General features: G+C 42.7%; 1 protein-coding gene across 5 annotated transcripts in view; it reads right to left on the reverse strand.

Moving 5' to 3' along the window:
- FAM107A (family with sequence similarity 107 member A) overlaps nucleotides 1-13,139 on the reverse strand; it is a 68,118-nt gene that overhangs the window by 10,302 nt on the left and 44,677 nt on the right. Inside the window, exon 1 of one of the 5 annotated variants that reach the window (XM_004477752.5) lies at nucleotides 11,844-11,995. The exons of 3 other annotated variants lie outside the window; for them this stretch is intronic. Coding sequence is in view for 1 of the 2 variants with exons in the window: in XM_071212125.1 (XP_071068226.1) it covers nucleotides 1,803-1,833 (31 nt within the window). In the remaining variant the exon portion in view is untranslated. Of the gene's footprint in view, nucleotides 1-1,802; nucleotides 2,006-11,843; nucleotides 11,996-13,139 lie in introns of those variants that run through there. One more of the 5 variants, XM_071212125.1, reaches the window with a different exon arrangement.

The raw sequence follows: 13,139 nt of genomic DNA on the forward strand, positions 1-13,139 counted from the left end.
GGTGCTCCTTAGACAAATTCATCTCCAAAAAGAAGATTAACACTCCAAGAAAGAACTGGTCGGGTGTTGTAGGATTTGAGAGAGGTTCAATTATTTGCATATAGAGAGGCTAGAACTCAGGAATGATTTTGAGAAGGAAAAATGGTTTATTGACAGCCGGCCGGACTCGGGAGCTTTCTGTCTGAATCCCAAGCCCTGAACAAGGTTTTTAAATTTCTTTTATACAGAGAGGAAAGGCCAAATGGTCCCTTTGTTTCAGTTTTCAATAGGCTTAAATTAGCATATATATCTTCCACATCTTAGGTAAGCTTTTAGCATGGACTTCAGACATTCTAGATAAGCTTTTAGCATATTTGGTTTGCATTTCTCCTAAATACTTAAAAGTTTATAGACTTTGCATTGTTAAACTGTTTCCTGGGACTGGAGTCGTTGCCATTGTCACTAAGGGCAGGACTGCAGCCTTTTACCGTTCCACACCCACAAGTCAGACAGCTTAGGTTATCTCTGAAGAGACAAAGAGCCTTCCACCCATAGCCCACATCATTTCCCCCCTTTGCTAAAATTTAACTTGCTAAGCTTTGGCATAATTATTGTTGGAGCTATGAGGTGGATGGCTGTTTGTCGTTTTGATTGATTATTTATTAGTCTTTAGTGCAGCATTCAGGACTGTTTTTAGAAGTTTAGAACTTTTTATTTTGGACAGCAGAATCTTGGGGCGGGGGCCTCCTGCAGTTATTCTGTGGCTACCAGCACTTACGTGGATTTCCAGTTAGGTTCCAGATCCATCTATTAATTTTATTTTACCCTTGAAGAGTTTACACCTTTAATTTAAAAGGGGTGCTGAAGGGAGATGATTTCTTTTTTGTAACTGCTTCCTGCTGGCCATGGGCTGTAGTCATTGCCTAATAAGGTGTAAAACTCTTAATTTATTTTAACTGGAGGAAGATGGATCTGGCATTCTGTATGAAGTTGGATGAAGTTTTCATATGGTTAATAAGATGTTTATTCTGAAAGAAACAAAGTTAATTAAAAATTTGGAATACTCTTTTAAAAGAGGACATTGGATTACAGAGGTAGACAAGGTTAGGTGCCTATAAAGATGGCACCCCTTTTTAAAAGCTGGTGGGAACAGCATATATATATATTTTTAAGTTATTCATCTTTAGAGAGAAATTGCAACAGACACTTAGCTTTGTCTGAAGACACATTCCAAGCTGTTCAATGATTGGCACTCATTCGCTCTGTCAGATGCTCCTGGTGAACTGGCACTCCTTGGGCAACTGGCTTCACTCAGGATTAGAACACTAAGTTGGAAATTCTCTTAGTTTTCACTTGTGGGAGTGATAAGAACTACAGAATGAAGGTTTTTTACACCTTTGTTTTAATTGTACAATTTCTAGCAATTTTGACTTGTTTAATAGGTGACTTACTATTAGCAAGCAAGCCTCACCTTTGCTACACAGCAGAGTACAGTAGAATATAGTAAGTTGACTGAGACTGGCTGAGACTGCCACCTTATTCTATAGACATGTTTATTAACTGTTTAGAAAATGATTTTACCAGGAATTTAACATGTTTAATATACTTCTGCACTTGATTCAAAATAGAAAAGATAACATTATAATGATTAGGCATGTATTTAGTACAGGATAAAAGTACAGCACTTAATATTAACTAATGTATTAATGCATAAGGATTCAGAATTGCAATTATTAGTTTTGAGTTTCAGGTTTGTAATACTTTACATGTTATCTCTTCATAAGAGTAGGCCATAATGCCAATTGTGTTTAAGTTTCACTTACAGTATCCTGGTATGATGGCTCCACTTAGCATGTTCTTCAACGCAGTGAGCAAGTCGCAGCATCCTTGATCTTAGAGAGATTTTCCAGTATTCTACTAGCCTGGTGCATAGTGCTCTCTGGCACCATGGAACAGTGCCAGTCTGGAGGCGATATCCATTGTACACTTGGCTATACTGAGTCATTATTGGCTGCTGCAGGAGCTTGAAATTGCAAAGTAGTTCCCATCGACTTCAGGAGCAGAACTAGAGGCTGATATAGCAAATATTTTTAATTGAGGGGTTAGTGACCAGCCTAGCCAATAACTTACATGGAGAGGCTAAATGCAATGTACACAAGGCCTGGTTTGAATGCACAAAAGAGTTTGATAATGTTAAAGTTTATTCTTTGTTTATATATATATATTTTAAACAATTTAATGCAACATATCATATATTAAATGACTGTTTACTTACACAATTTTACCATGAAGATAACAGTAGGTACTTTACTTTAGTAATAGAGGAAAAAAAAATAATTTTTCATTGTTAAAATGAAAACAGAATATTTCCAATAGACTCAAGATAACTTTTTATTATTATTTACTTAAATGTGTTCTTTGCAGTGGCCTTCAGACAGGTTTTATTATTACGAAGTTATTTCTGCTACTAATACCAATCTAAGTTTTTTAGTTAACAATGATTTCTAGAACTAGAACTATTTAAACATTTTTAGTTTGGAAGGTGTTTTACAAACTCTTTATAATTGACTATAACCACATTGACTAGCCACCTCATGTTTAAATAAACTTATTAAATTACAATTACCAATGAAAGAAATTTACTTTATTTATTTAAGAGAGCATATCTACAATCTTTTTCTTTTAGCCTAATTTTACTAATGTGAACTTACAATTTTCATTACTCTAAAGATTTTGTACATATAATGTTAATTTAGTTTATATTAACTATGGGAGATTACACTCAAGTTAAATAAAATTGAAACTATAATAGTTTATGCAAGGAATTTTTTTTTCCCTTACAGGAAGCTAAAAACTTTTTTTTCTTTGTTTAAGTTATGAAAATTAATAATTTAAAAGCATACTGACTATTAGGTTTTAAAACACATTACACAATTACTTAATTTTTAAAGTCATAACCCAGGAAAGATTTTTCCATAGTTTTTATGGACTTTCCTTTACTTAACTGAAATTTGTTAATAGAGTCACTAATTACTTTTATTTTGTTGGAAAGAAATCTTCTGGAAGAAAATAAGGCTTACCAGATTGTGGAGAAGAAAAGAATTTATTCTCAATCTTGCAAGAAGGGGCACAGAGCCAGATATGGCTGGTGCCCCAAACAAAGAAAAACGACACAATTTATACCTCTAAGCCTAGCATGCAAGCTCTTTCTCTGTTTTTCCATAGATTGGATACTTCAGAAGTTACAGTTTATCTGAGATTTAACTTTCCCATGCAAAAGTTTGTGATTTAACTGCTTCCTTTATTACATTCTAACTATTTTAGTTTTTACCTGCTCGCCTTTGTTAAATAAGGAATAGAATTTAGTGCTGAAATGGCACCGACTTAGCTCCTTCTTGGGCATCCTTCTACTGCCCATAGGACTGGCCTAAACTGGTCTCCTCCACTGCTGTCCAACTCGGGAGGAGGAGACTGAGGCAGCAGGCTGCCAGGTTACACCAATCAACATTTTTTTTCTTTTATGTGAAAAGTAACCTAATTCTTGTTTTTTTCTTTCTTTCTTTTTTTTTACATTTTATGGCTGACAAAAGGTTTAAACTGGGAAATTACCGGGCAAACTGATTCTTAATTCCCTAGTCTAGTAGATAGGTTTAATCTGCCACACCTAGTCTTGCCTTTAAAGCTCTTGCAAAGAGAAGGCTCTTTCCCAATTGTTTTTATAATCAGATTTTTATGACTTTTTCATTCTGCTTAGTTTAATTTGGGCTTTAAGAATATTTATTTACATATATAACTGCATATTTAATTTTTAATAATTTGAATAGAGCTTTTTTAAGAATTTTTCATTTGTTAATTTGATATTATTATCCTGATGTATGAAGACATACACTGAGCAAATGGGTAGACACAAAGAATTAGACACAGAAACAAAACTCATTGATATTACTTATAATTTGCATTATTTTATATACTGTTTAGCTTAATTTGGGGTCCTGAAATATATATTACTTATAACTGCATATTTAATCTCAACAGTTTGAGCAAATAGGCAGACATGAATAGTTTGACACAAAAACATAACTTTAGTTACTTTAAACTTCTAATTCTTACAAAACAAGTGTGACTGCAAAACATTTCAAAGATTCCTGAAACTCTTCTTAATTTGCACTATGACTGTGCAGTTTTATACTATGACTATGCAGTTTTACACAAGAATTTTTTTTCTTAATTAATGGATTGTAACCAAAATGTTCTTAATGCTTTAGCACTATTTTTTGTTTCAGAACTTTATATTTTACTTTGAATTTAGCAGAATTTTGGATAAGCAACAAGATTAATTTTATATATATTTACTGAGGCTATTTGAAGCCTCAGGGAGACAGACTGGTTTCTCTCATGAATTGCCACTCTTAGGAACACTGACTGTTAATGCAGGAGACTTCTCCCCCTCCACCCCCCCTTTTTGATTTTGGAGATAATAAAACTCTAGTGGTTATTTAACCTTATTCCACCAGGCAGCAATTTATTTAGTTTACACTTGAATTCATGAGAGAAAGGGTTACTAATACCAGGACAGGAGATAGTGATGTCCCAGCTCTTCTCTGGCCTGTAGGGGCAGAAGCTATTATGAAATAACCATAGGCAAAGGCAAGGGGTGAGATTAGGCTTGAAGTAACCATAAACTAAGGAAAGGTTAAGTTTAGAGTTTACACTTAAATAATAATTTCAGGCTAAATTCATCCAGCTATAATTTTAGTTATTATCTTTCCACTGTTTTATAATATAAATGCATTTATAAATGATCTTAACTTAGTTACAGTTTTTATTAATTTTTTTTAAAAAACTTAATTTTGTAACACCTTTAAACACCTTTTATTTGACTTATAACATATTAAATGAACTTAACTATTACTTTAGTTTTGTTTTGTTTTTTTAAAGATTTATTTATTTATTTAATTCCCACCCTCCCCCAGTTGTCTGTTCTCTGTGTCTATTTGCTGCGTCTTGTTTCTTTGTCCACTTCTGTTGTCATCAGCGGCACGGGAAGTGTGGGCGGCGCCATTCCTGGGCAGGCTGCACTTTCTTTCGCGCTGGGCGGCTCTCCTTACGGGGCGCACTCCTTGTGCATGGGGCTCCCCTACACGGAGGACACCCCTGCGTGGCAGGGCACTCCTTGCGCGCATCAGCACTGCGCATGGGCCAGCTCCACATGGGTCAAGGAGGCCCGGAGTTTGAACTGCGGACCTCCCATGTGGTAGATGGACGCCCTAACCACTGGGCCAAGTCCATTTCCCTAGTTTTTTTTTTTTAAGGTAAAAGAATAAATCTCTTGCAGTTAGTTTGAAATAAAAAGCTACTTTTCAGGATTTGATTTTTAGAATATAATGTTTTTTAAAAGAGAAGAGCCTTTCTTTTTTAAACACTGAGGAAATAATGAGGTTAAAGCACAAGAAGCTATTTTGATAAAACAGATTTTCTTTGTATATTGATTTTATTCAATTTTAATCATAAAAATTTTCCTTCCACAAACCTTCTACACTTTCAGTATTCATTCAGGTTTTGTCCCACACTCTACTCTTTCCAATAATCAATCATTTTATCTTAGGACAAAATCATTTTCTGTTTCCTTAACAATAAAAACACATTCCATATATCCCACATACTAAGTTACCAGGCAAACTTCTTACAACATATAATTGCCATTAATACTAAACAAGCTTGTTAAAATAATGAACTTGTCTTCACTTTAAATACTCAGCAGCATGTAATACCAGAAACAGTTTTTTTGCAAGCAAGTTGGCAGGGGAGGCTGGCTGCCGAATAAGTTTGTTATAAAATTACCTTTTATTATTATTATTATCAATTCAGTTTTTGTTTAATAATTACTTTCTGCAATTAGCCATTTACCTTAATTTGAACAATGCTTTGTAAAACTTTTATAATTATTTATATCTTTAAGACAAATTTTTACCTTCACAGAACACATTCTCTTACTTAAAGTTACTACAATACCTTCTAAGAACCTGGGCAGAATGCAAATGTATTTTGGCTTTAACACCCTATGGAGGGAAATTTACTGCATTTATTCTGATTCTGCTTTTCACCCCCTTCACTTCCCCCCCTTCCAGGCAGTCGGGTGCACAACAATCAAACAGGAATGCGGCTTATGAATAGAAGGTGTGGACTCACTGGAAAGGGGCAAGATGCTCCTGCCTTTCCAGCTTTCAGGCCAAAATGGGCAGACAGAACCTACTCAAATTCGGCAATTCTCCAGGGGACCCAGCCACCCTGACTAGGGCAGCCCCAATAAACTTGGGTGTGTGGCGCAGACACAGATACAGATGGCCTTCAAGTCCCGGCAAAGGGGCAGACCAGAGACAAGACAGCAGAGCATGCGCAAACATCCAGACTCCGCAAACATCCAGACTCCTCAGTTTTGCCCCATAATCATTTCACTCCCTTGCCGTTGGCAAGGGAGGGTTCTAGCTCTACTGCATTGTACTTTACATAAGGACACAACTCCAACACTAGCATTGAGCTGACACAGACAGAAGCACAAAGGTCACTAATTTGACCCACAAGTTTATATATACATATATATATATATTTTTTTCACCACGGCTGCCCCCACAGCCATCACAAACTTCAGAACACTTAACATTTGGTGTAAAGCAAATTCATTCACAATTTAGCACCGTAACAAAAGATTTCAGCTAGACTTTTTCCACTGTTTAAACTTTACACCCAGACCAAGCTCCACTAGAAAAGCCGATCCATTTTCCTGTAACTAAGTTTTTTTTTTTTTTTAAATTTAGACCAATTTCCAGGACGTTAGGACTTGAACCTATAAACAACCCTTTTTATTAAAATCAAGCCTCCACTCCTTTAGTGGATATAAGAATAGTACCACATTCTAACATGCAGTTAGACAAACCCAAAACACCAGGGCTTTTTCCCGGTTTTTCTCCAGGACATTAGGACTCGAACCTATAAACAGCCCTTCCTTTAAAATCAAGACTCCACTCCTTTATTGGATATAAGACCAGTACCAGATTCTAACATGCAGTTAGACAAACCCAAAACACCAGGGCTTTTCCCGGTTTTTCTCCTTTTCCCAAGCCTAGAGAGAATGGCTTCCCCCCAACTTTCTGGGGCTACTAGGGTTCTCTTGGGAGGTGATCAGCCTCCCCTTCCTAGCAATGAAAGCTAGGGCCCTCCAGACTGTGCTCACCCAGGGAGTCTTACCTTCTTCCATGTTTGGAGTTCTTTTTCGTTCCCAGAATCTTTCTCTTCAGACCTTCCATCGCCCTTGATTTTTGTTGGGCAGACTCTGGTGGAGCCCACATCTTTTCTGGATTAAATTTAATCCAGGGGCGCCCAGATTTGGGGTTCACCCGAGTCCTCCCGGCTTCCTTGGGGATTTGGAAGGGGCAGCAAAATGCTACCGTCTCTGGCCTTCATTTGTTGTCCCTTTGTGGTCGCCAAAAATGTTGTAGAATTTGAGAGAGGTTCAATTATTTGCGTATAGAGAGGTTAGAACTCAGGAATGATTTTGAGAAGGAAAAATGGTTTATTGACGGCTGGCCAGACTTGGGAGCTTTCTGTCTGAATCCCGAGCCCCGAACAAGGTTTTTAAATTTCTTTTATACAGAGAGGAAAGGCCAAATGGTCCCTTTGTTTCAGTTTTCAATAGGCTTAAATTAGCATATATATCTTCCACATCTTAGGTAAGCTTTTAGCATGGACTTCAGACATTCTAGATAAGCTTTTAGCATATTTTGTTTGCATTTCCTCTAAATACTTAAAGTTTATAGACTTTGCATTGTTAAACTGTTTCCCGGGACTGGAGTCGTTGCCATTGTCACTAAGGGCAGAACTGCAGCCTCTTACCATTCCACACCCACAAGTCAGACAGCTTAGGTTATCTATGAAGAGACAAAGAGCTTCCCACCCATAGCCCACATCAGGGGAGAGGAACTGGCCAGTCGCAGGAGAAAAAGGGGCAAAGGGTCCTTTAGGGGTCATCAAAGAAATGGTGACTGAAACAGGAAGTGTTCGCACTGCTGAGCCGCTGAGACTGTGATTTGAATCCTGGCCCAGCCTGTCCTTAGCCTTGGGCAAGTTCATCTACTGTCTGGAGGTGGAGCCAGAGGAGCCAATCCAGCCTGGGAGCACAGCCCCACCCATTCACTCCTTATCTATAAGCACCTTATCTCTAGCTGCTTTCTCTCTAGAGCAGCAGAGTTACTAGGTGAGAAAGTTTGTGTAGCCCTGCTCTTGGTCTATAGCTCCCCCTCTGTAAATGGGGATTATGGTGGCACTCTACCTCTTGAGATTGTTTTAACAATTAAACTAAGTGAGGTGCGGCTCGTAAGATGCTTGGCACAGTGCCTGTTGCAGAGTCAAAGGTTCACTAAGTACTGGCTCCATACAGTAAGGCAGGTTGTGCACTGCACAATTCTGGGTGTCACCCCAGTGTACTGTACTATGAATTGCTGCCCCTGGAATTGCACAGTGTGTCACCCCATTGGCTATTATTGCCAATTACTCTTACTAAATCCTGTTGCTAGTGTTGGATTTAGCCATGTCTTCCTCCTTAAAAACTGCACTGGTTAAATCAGTGGAACTTAACTCTGGCTGCACACGGGGATTGTCCGGGAAGTTTAAAAAGTAGGGTGGGTGGGGAAGCGGGTGTGGCTCAATCAGCTGGGCTGCCCTCTACCACATGGGAGGCCTGGGTTTTCGTCCTGGGGCCTCCACGTAAAGGCAGGCTCGCCCGCACGCTGCGAAGTGCCGCCCGGCCCACAGATGCCATGGAGAGCCAACTCAACAGGTGACGCAACAAAAAAGAGAGACAAGCAAAAAAAAAGCACAGAAGAGCATGCAGCGAATGGACATGAGAGCAGACAGCAAGCGAGCCGCAAGGGGGGAGGGGAAATAAAATAAATCCAGACACAGAAGGACGCACAGGGAATGCACGCAGAGAGCAGACAGCATGCAATAAAAGCCACAAAGGGGGGATTAAAAAAAAAAAGGATGGGGGAGTCCCACCCCAGGGATTCTGATTAAATTGGCCTGGAGGCAGCCTGGCCTTTTGGGGTTTTTGAAAGTTCCCCAGGTGATTCCAATATTCTGCCATCTTTGCGGGCCACTGAGTTTAAAAAAAAAAAAAAGTTTCTGGGCTTTGGGCCTGAGTGATTTCAGCTGCTGGTCCGGCTGGTTCTCATGCCTGGAGCTAATTTGGGTCACAGTTCCTAGCAGCTAGCTGTGTGACCTTGGCCAAGTTCTTTACCTTCGGGGCACAGCCTCCTCTATAAAATTGTGATGCTCTGAAGCCTGGGTGAGCTAATGTGGATGGCAAGTATGGGCAAGAGACAGCCAGTAGGCGACAGCTAATTGAGTGTCTCATGTGACTATTTGCAAATAATTCTCACTTACTATGCAAACTGTGGGCCTGACCATCTTTCACAGTGGAGGGGGGGTGTGTGGCAGTGGGACAGGGTAAAAGGCTGGAGGAGGGACTGGGAGACCCCCGCTTGGTTCTGCTGAGAACCACACGGTCCCTGGGCTCATCCCTGGAGGCTCTGCAGGACAGTCCCAGGTTCCGCTGGGAGCCCTGACTGCCCCCAGGGTAACGGTGGCTAATGCCAGGGTGGTGGCTTGGAAGCCAAACGCCGGTGCTCCCCTCCCTCAGGAGGGAAGCGGCACTAGTGGAGACCCAGGTCCCCGTTCGTCCCGGCTGCCTTCTGTCCCCTCTGCCTGCTCTACCCTGGGGGTCCTAGTTCTGTCTTTGGTCACATTAATTACAGCAAATGGCACAGAGACAGGGTTACAGCAGAGGCTCTGGAGGAAGTCTGGGCGTGAGTCCCGGCAGCACCTCTTCTAGCTGTGTGACCTCGGGCAAGCAGCTCTGAGCCCTTGTGTGGGTGGAGAACGGCAGAACCCACTTGCCGGGGCTGTCAGGAGGATGAGACGAGGTGTGATGTGCTCTGCCCGGTGCCTGCCTGGCAGGGTGGTCCTCGCTGACCTTGGGGTGAGCCCTTGACAGAGCGCTGCCCTCTCGCCGGCCTGGGTCTCACACACTCCCTGCATGGCGGCCAGCGGTACTGTTTATTATTCTTATTTTGCAGATGAAGTTCAGAGAGGTGAAGCTGCGTGTGTGCAGATACACAGAGAGTAAATGGCAAAGCCAGCAACTTCGGACTCCAAACTCAGTGCTCTTTCTACTACTCCACTGTCTTCCAGGTGTAAAAGGTCTTTTAGTCAAGCAAGCAGATTCACGGCCCTTTCTCGCTCTGTTTACTCATGAAATCCCAATGAGGAGGAGGCAGTGTGAGCCCATTGTATAGATGAGAAAACCAAGACCTGGCAAGCAGGCTCCTAGCCCAGATGAATACACACTCTCACTGGCGAGCCCCAGCCTGGCCCCCGCAGCAGCTTTGTGCTTCTTTTCAGACTGTGGGGTTCAAAACAGACCCGGGATCTTCTTGGGTCAGCATTTTATGGGGGTGGAAGGTCAGAGAAGAAGAGAAACTTTAAAAATGACCACTTGCAAAAGAAAAAGAGGCTTTTAGTAGAAGTAACAAGCACGGCCACTGGCTTTCCTGATCCTTTTGGCTTTTTTCTCCCAAGGGGAAAGTGAGCCTTTGTGTTTCCCTGGGCCAAAGACCAAAGGACAGTGGTCTGGATCTCCTAGCAGCCTGTGGCTAAGCCTGGACGCCCCATCGGAGCTGCTTTTCAGTTTGGATGCAACCTCCCTCACCCAGGAGAAAATGGCCCAAGACACACTTCCTGGAAGTTTTGTCTTGAGTCCACTCAGACCACCTGCTTTGTGAGAAGGGCTGGGCAGGCATTTGGGTCTGGAGTCAATTCCAGAGCAGAGGCCGTGGGTGGCGTGATGCCCAACGCCAGGTGGTCCTGAGCAAGGAGAACGTGGTGTGGCTGATCCGGGAACAAGGACCACAGCCCAGGTGTCCCCTGGCCCACCCAGTGACATGAAGCCAGCCATTCCACTTGGCAGGTGCCTCCATGGGAAAGGTCCAGGCAGGTACTTGGCATTGAGGTCCTCAGAATCCAAGTGACCTGGAGACATGGTGCTGGAACTGCCTTGCAGCTGGGAAACCACCCAGGCTTGGTAGCAGCTCAAAAGTGATACACCCAATGCTATAACCCTCCATCCAGTCTCTTGCTCTGCAAAATGCTAAAACCAAATTCACCTCGGAGGAAGTCAATTGACCTGCACTCACTGTGTGCCACGTATCTGCTAAGCACCTCACAGCTGGATCTCATGACATCCTCACAATAAACAGAGGATGGGATTATTGTTATCCCCTTTTTAAAGATGAAGAGACTAAGGCTCAGAAAAGTCAATTATTTTCTCCAGCTCACACAGCCAATGAAGGAAGGAGCTAGAATCTGAGCTGAGCTCTGATACCAGAATCTATGCTCCCTCTACCCTCTCAGCCATGCCACCCTGCCGTAGTCTGGTTATTTTCTTTAATCTTCTAGTACCATGGTTATTAAGAGAGTTAAAAACCCCGTACTGTGTGATAATGGACAGATTAGGTTTCCTATGCATAAATCCAGACTCACCTGAGGATTCAGAAGAAAAAGATCAGCAAGGATGTAGGGCTGTATCTGGGTGTGCCCCCACTTTATCTCCTGTCTTTTCCCCACCTCCAGGGTGCCAGGAGGGAGCCCCATGTCATTGGACAGAGGTGGGGCACAGAGCCTGGGGGCCTACATTCAAAGAGCTCAGTTGCCCTGAGAGCCCATCCAGCCCCTGCGTAAGGCCGCCCCACCTCCCCTGCACCCCCAGAACAGCACCCGGCTCGACGGGTGAAACAGATTAGAAATGGGCTTACTTCTGGAGCCAAGTCGTCAGGCAGGGAACTTTGGCCACAGGGTTGCTGGGTTCCTCAGTCCACCAAAAAGTCCTAGACTAGCAAGGAGGGCCGCCTCCAAAGGGCGGCTTTTCAACCCCGGGGAGCAGAGGCAGCCGAGATGTGCCAACAAGTGAGGCGGCTTTGCATTCCTGTTTATTCTGGTATCAATAAAAAGGAACTGTTACTATAGTAACCAATGTTTCACTTGGTGGGCGGCCACTTCCACAATGCAGAACACCATGTCCAACCTACACGCTTGAAAGATGCAAATAAATACCTATTTTGTCAGACTGTTGAGGAATGAGAAACGTGCCAAGCTTTGTTCCGAGCCAGGCGGCTCACATGGAGGCATTTCCCTTTTCTAACGGGAGGGCTGACGCTTCCTGATGGGAGGGGCGGGAAGGAAGGGCAGGGGGAGTTTCTCGGCCGGGGGCTGGTTCTTGGTCATCCACGCCTGGGTGGAAAAGTCCATGTGCATTATTCGCTTGATGCATGAGCTCATCTGAATTTCACAGAGGAGCCAATGGGACAGGAGAGGGCACGGGAAAGTCATGGCAGACCCTGTCTGGGCCTGAGCAGACCCGTGGTCAGCCCCGGCTCTGGCACCAGTGGCCCTTCCCAAGCCACTTGGTGCTCCCAAGCCTTGGTTTCTATGTCGGTCAGGGTGGCTGGGAGATGACATTGCTGAAAGCATTTGGTAAATGCTCAGCAAATACTACTTCTTCCACAGAGAGAACTGAACTCTGTGCTTGCTGAGGGCAGGGGCCAGCATGGAACACTGTGCCTGGCAAAAATCTGCATTCTATAAATACTGGCTCAATGAATGAATGTGTAAATGTAAAAATAGAGAATGTGTGTAGATGCTGAAGGCCATCCCGGGTGCTTGCAGGTAATGGAGGCATCCTAATTTCAGGATTAGCTTCCACTCGGAAATTTGGAAGTGTTTTCAAGCTTTCATCACTATCCTTACTCCCCCAGTGAGGAAGGTGGCATCTACCCGGGTAAACGTAGCCCTCCCCCTAGCCTTTGTTTCTCGTGAACAGTCTTGGTTGGCTGGAGGGCAGTCAGGTCCAGGACGTACATCAAACTTGGATGGGCATTTAAACTGCAATTTGTGTCATCTTTGGCCTATATTACTTATTCCTTCCACACACATTTATCACCGACTGTGTTCCTGGCACTGTCCCAACTGCTGGGGCTACTCCCTGAATGAGACACATATTCCTGCTTCCAGGGAAAGTACACTCTAGGGGGAGCCAGACAATACACAGGAAG

The sequence above is a fragment of the Dasypus novemcinctus genome, chromosome 26 (assembly GCF_030445035.2).
Source record: "Dasypus novemcinctus isolate mDasNov1 chromosome 26, mDasNov1.1.hap2, whole genome shotgun sequence".
Classification (NCBI taxonomy): domain Eukaryota; kingdom Metazoa; phylum Chordata; class Mammalia; order Cingulata; family Dasypodidae; genus Dasypus; species Dasypus novemcinctus.